This window comes from Bidens hawaiensis, unplaced genomic scaffold (genome assembly GCF_021521415.1).
Source record: "Bidens hawaiensis isolate Kalapana, Puna unplaced genomic scaffold, B.hawaiensis_p1.1 tig00045921_1, whole genome shotgun sequence".
In the NCBI taxonomy this organism is placed as follows: Eukaryota; Viridiplantae; Streptophyta; class Magnoliopsida; order Asterales; family Asteraceae; genus Bidens; species Bidens hawaiensis.
Window position 1 is genome coordinate 5,914 of NW_027498162.1, and position 5,713 is coordinate 11,626.

Below are 5,713 nucleotides of genomic sequence, written 5' to 3' on the forward strand. Positions count from 1 at the left end.
TGAAGTTGAAAACGAGATCAAGCAAAAGCATTACTGCATTAGCAAAGAATATAACTCCAGATTTGGGGCAAACACCTAATCAAATGCTTACTCTTTTATCTTCTCCCATATCTTGTCTTTTGATAAAACATGGAATATACCAAGTTCACTTTATTTTATTGTGGGTTTTTTGCTACACGAGGTTTTTTTACAAAACGAACATCGTATCACTAGACCATAAACTGTCTTTAACTTGATGAAATAGATGATAGAATTTGAAAGGAGTCTAAACTCTAAAATGTGGGTTGAAATTTAACAGAGAACGACTTGAGATTGCTGGGAGAAAAGGAGATTTTGTGTTGGTATACATAGAGCATAGAAGATTGGGGTTCATTTCTAATAATTGTTATTTTTAATTCTCACAGTTGATCAACCAAAACGGTCATATGACGTTGCACATCTAAGGACTCGGGAAGTAATCACGGTACCAAGGGGGTGACTTAATGCTCCTGCTGGTCCCGCTTAACCCCGCCTCCCATCCCGTCAAAGTTTGATTTATTTTCCTAAACCATACAGGTTGAATTTCGCGGTTTCACCTCATTCAGATTTCATTAAAATACACAAACGCAAACAAGATATCTATTATTGTGTGTACGCTCGGCGTAAATTACATAAATACCCTTTCAAGCTAATGTCCTATAAACACAAACCGTTTTTCGGTATAAAGAATGAACAAATGAAAACATACATGTAAAAAAAACAAAAAGACAGACACTTACACACGATATAAACATGAAAGTAACAAAACTTCTTAAGAGTTATGTGTGTTGACCTTTTTTGCTTCCGTTTGCTTGAAGTGCTTTGGACATTGACCTTAGCCTGTTTGTGATCTCAGTAAAAGACGGTCGTGCGGTGGGGTCCCCTGACCAACATTGCTCCATCAATTTCCTCCACTCGGGATCACACTTTTCGGGTATTGCAGGACGAAGGGTGTCCTTCACAATCCCTCCTGTCATCGTCATTTCACATTATTAAACATTTTCATGAAATAGTTATCGCATAATAATATACAGAAAAACAGATTACCAATGATTGCACCACAATGCATGTTTGCATAAGGTTCATCCCCGGTTAGAATCTCCCACATTGTAATGCCGAAAGAGAACACATCAACCTGTCAATAACCGAAATTAAGTTTGTTTTATTTAACGAATAACTCGATTTAGCTTTCGTATTTTATGGCATATGACGATACAAGATATTATTTGTACCTTTTCAGAAACTTTGGTAGTGCTACTATTTAACAGTTCAGGTGCCATCCAAGGTAAGGTCCCTCTAACGCCACCTGAAACTAGAGTGTTTCGCTTGATCCTCGACAGCCCAAAATCTCCAACCTGCAAGTATCATAGATGTTACAATATTAAAACTACTTTTAGTTATAAACATGTCATACAAGACAAACCACTCGAGATTGGCTCGCTAAAAGGTCGAATCGATCCAAGCTTAAACAAGCCCAAGCCAAAAAATAACCTTGTTTAATTAACGATTCTGAGCCAAAGCTTCACTTATGGAGCCAAAGTAGGCTTGCGAGCATATATACTTACGTAATATTTATTAATATCATTATATATAAAATTATGATAAAAGTAACTAAATAGTGTATATTATGTTACAATAAAATACATAATTACTAACTAATTATTTATCAAATAAATAATTAACAGGCAAAGTCCGAACAGAGCTCAATCTTGAAAAATAACTCAGGAGACGAGCTCGAGCTCATAAGTTAAACAAGCCAAGCTCGAGCTTAGTTGAGCTTGGGCTCGGCTCATACAAGTGTAAAACAAAAAAATAAATGTCTCAAAAGAAGAGATGGTTAAATGGGTGAGTTATGTAAATTGTCAAAATGAGCTGTTTTTTAAATGGGCGGGTCTGGTCAGGTTGACCTGGTATATATATTTTTTTATTTTGCATCTGATAACAGCCAGTTCATTAAATGAACTTTTATAACCTGTTATTCTATCATTAAAATAATAGGTTGTACTTTGTAGTATCAAAAGTATTATACTAATTACATTTGTTGATGTGTCATAAGTGTTAGTTGCTAACATCCTCTAATAAATAGTTTTCTGAAAAAATAAGATCGTTATTTATTAGCCTAACTTCCAATTACCTTGCAGATGGGTCGTTGTGGGTCCCGCATATTAACAAGCAAGTTATCACACTTTAGATCAAAATGAACAATATTCTTTAAATGCAGATATTCCATTCCAAAGGCTGCATCCATGGCTATTATAAGCTTTCTACGACGATCAAGTGATCTGCACATAAATTGAATTTTCAGTAAGAGTTAAGATCCAAAAAAAAGCAAAATAATGACCAAGAGCAGAAAAGTAAATTCACCTGTCCTTTTTAATCAAAACATTCCTAAGAGAGCCATGAGTCATGAATTCAGTAACAGTTGCTAGGGTCCCGCCAGTCCCATCTGGTACAACCCCATAAAAAGCAACCACATTTGGATGATGCAGCTTTGAAAGGATTTGAGCCTCTCTCCAGAAGTCATTAGTCTGCATAGTTGGAAGTTAATGATGAAATACTGCAAATATTTATAAAAAACAAAAAGAAAAGTTACAAAAACATTTGAACAGGACCCACCAATCGTTCTTGCTCTGATGATCTCCCAGAAAAGCAGCTTTTTTTAATCCTTTTAATGGCAACATCTGAACCGCGCCATCTGCCATGATAAACAGTTCCATATGTCCCAGATCCCAACTCTCTTAACTCTTCAAGTTCAGCATCCTTTATTATCTGCATACACGATATTTAATGGCTCTTGTTACTTAACAAACCACCTCTAATTGATGAGAAAATGATAGATTGGCTTATCTGTTAACAGTTATAGTAATGTGTACCTGGAGACCATACATATCAGCTTCCATTTCAGCTATTAATGCATTATTGAACGGGCCTTCTTTACCTTCATTTTCGGTTGCAGCGTCCTGCATAACAGGGAAATGCCTTACTTCTCAGTCAACAGGTAAGATATACATATAGTAACATAGCATAACAAAATTCAATACCACAATACTATAATCTGAGATAGCATGCACAGCTTCTGTTAAACTTGTGGAGAGAGCTTCACTGCTGACATCACCTATAGCATCAGTATCCAGTTGTTTTTGTACCATACTATGATGCTCTTCATGGCCCAAGTGAGCAACCTTCTGTTTGGTGTGATAGAAGTTTTCATCAATGAATTTCACTTCTCTCCTAACTTCAGCACCTGTTGTTGGTATCTGCGCCAATGAAACATCAGCTTTCTGTATAGGCTTATGGTTATTTAATTCCTTCTGATGTGAACCTGGTAGTTGTACAGCAGGTATATCAGATCTTAAACCAGCAGATAAGTGAGAAAGAAGATCATTCAATGATCTGTCAGCATCAGATATATTATTATTGTGACTGGGAGCCATACTTGTGATTCCCATGATATCAGGCCCGGTATAAACCTGCTGCTGATGTTCAACAGGTTGTTGTACGTTACTGCTTAAAAATGGCTGCATCGCTGCATTTGATATAGGCTTTGGGTTATTTGTAATTGATGTAGGAGCAATGTTTGGTGTGCCGGTTACAAGAACAGGTATCTGCTCATGATTGACCCTTGAATTATTAACAAAATTCCCAGATTGAAGAAAAGGTGGCCCATTTCTATCATAATCATGTCGCAACTCAGCACTCTTATTTGAACCTTCTTTCAAATCTTGATGCAAAAAATCTGTTTGAGTGTACACAACAGAAGGATTCACATTTGGCATCTCAAATGGGACTTGTGGATTAATACTATCATATTGTTCAACCGACTTCCCCTGCAAGAAAGAAGATGCAAGCTGTGCAGGTAGTGGCGGAGGTACAAAGTTCATTGTAGAAGGAAAATTCGATCCATCTTGAGATCCAAATACAGAGTTTGCTCCACGTTCTTGAAGTTGTGGGTCCGAAAATGATTGTGGAATACCCAATTGAGACCCATCGGGTCCCACAGATATATTCACTGGATCGGGAGGTAAAATACGGTTTTCAGAATGAAAAGCACGACCCTTGAGTATTGGGATCTCAATACTATCAGATAGCGAGTCATTGTACACTTGTGCATGACCATTTATAGCATCATCTTGTGGCACTAGAACAGGTGAAACAAGAACAGATGGAGTGGCATTCGTGTCATTTAGACCAGCATCATAATCGAAAGGATTAAAAGGCGAATGCTTTATGGGCAAGCTTGGATTTTGGTCAAAACTAGATTTTAACTGACTCACTTCATCTGTAGAAAACGGTTTATCATTGTTTCTTGTCAATATATCATCAACTATCCCATTAACAGCAGCTACATATTGGTAATCTGGATTGTTCTGGAGATTAGCATCAGCTTCAATGGAAATTGCATTTTCTAACTCGGTCAAAGGAATCAAAAAGATTCTAAGTCGTGAAGAGCCATCACGACTTCCAAGCCCATTATATTCTTCAATCATATTCTGAAAATCCTCATTAGATGCCACAGATATAAGAGCATCAAGATCTTCTCCAGGAAGCTGGTACTTGATCGTGTGAGGCTGACTGCAATATTCACTTGCTCGCTTCACAAATTCATTGAACGACATGTTTTTCTGTAATGAAAAGATATGTGTCTCACCTCCCACATATCTCAGTTTCCCATCACCAGGTCTAGGCAAAATTTTACCACCAGAACTGCAAAGAAACTTTATCTTATCTCTTTGAGAATCATTTGAAGCTCGGTGAGGCAAAGATGGAACTGAACCAATGACTGGTGCACTAACCATAGAAATAATATCAGGTGTATTCGAATTACTTACAAAATCCCGTCTTTGCAATCCAATCATACCACTAATTTCATTATAACCAAGAAGCCCATTGACATCACTTCTTGATCCAGCTATAGGCCCGTGGTTCAGATTCATCTCACCATTAGGAATCCTTCTTGTACCACGATCCTGAAGAAACTCAAGGGAAAACTCTTCACCGGTTCTTAAAGATATATTGTTATTTGAACTCTTGCCTACTAACCTTTCTTTTACAGTTGAAGAACTTGAATCTTGCTCAAGCTCACTGGTCATTGCTGCAGCATCAAATCTAATTGCATCAATTCAAATAAACAATTTTCACTGAAAAACTGTGTTTATGCAGATCTTCAATCACCGTGAATGTATTCAATGCTAACTTCTTCACACTGAATACGTAACAAGTGAACAGACCAATTTTGCTCCCAATAAGTTAATGCAGCCACAAATTATCCTGAACTTGATCTTCCTCTAAATCGTATTGCAGAATCTATACAAACACAATAGACAGCATAACTTAAGAATTGCAGATGCTTCACAAAAATACACAAAACAGTAATTGTAAATTTTAACTAATTCCAGTTATAATCCTAAAATTTGAAAAAACCACCTCCGTATCAAAAAAAAATTACCGATCAGAAACGTAATTCAACCCTAGTAAATGGATCATGAAAGCCTATTCACACTGAATCAGTTACAAATTAATGCAGACACAAACCTCACAATTGATCCTTCACTACCTCTTCCTCTAAATCGTATTACATAATATATACAAACACATAAATAGCATAGCTTAAGCAATTATCAAACAAACTAACTATCTCACAGACTCTTCATCAAAATACACAAAACAGTAAACCTAATTTAAATAAATCGCCTCC

At 36.6% G+C, this 5,713-nt stretch overlaps 1 protein-coding gene across 1 annotated transcript; it reads right to left on the minus strand.

Annotated features, from left to right (window-relative positions):
• Nucleotides 1-594: 594 nt before the first annotated feature.
• LOC143595959 (RAF-like serine/threonine-protein kinase 20) lies at nt 595-5,364 on the minus strand. Its single transcript, XM_077074845.1, has 8 exons — nt 3,060-5,364; nt 2,892-2,978; nt 2,635-2,787; nt 2,383-2,546; nt 2,153-2,300; nt 1,251-1,373; nt 1,066-1,153; nt 595-988 (listed from the first exon to the last, which is right to left on the minus strand). Exons 1-8 carry the CDS (start codon nt 5,106-5,108, stop codon nt 798-800), a joined length of 3,003 nt encoding a protein of 1,000 aa, XP_076930960.1. The 5' UTR covers nt 5,109-5,364; the 3' UTR covers nt 595-797.
• Nucleotides 5,365-5,713: the final 349 nt, after the last annotated feature.

What these genes read in the sequence shown, in the direction of transcription:
- LOC143595959 (XM_077074845.1), bottom strand. Translation starts at nt 5,108, where the DNA reads ATGACCAGTGAGCTTGAGCAAGATTCAAGTTCTTCAACTGTAAAAGAA. An exon ending in CATCAGAGCAAGAACGATTG is followed by an intron (nt 2,547 to 2,634) that starts GTGGGTCCTGTT and finishes CCAACTATGCAG; the next exon opens with ACTAATGACTTCTGGAGAGA. An exon ending in GTTTTGATTAAAAAGGACAG is followed by an intron (nt 2,301 to 2,382) that starts GTGAATTTACTT and finishes ATTTATGTGCAG; the next exon opens with ATCACTTGATCGTCGTAGAA.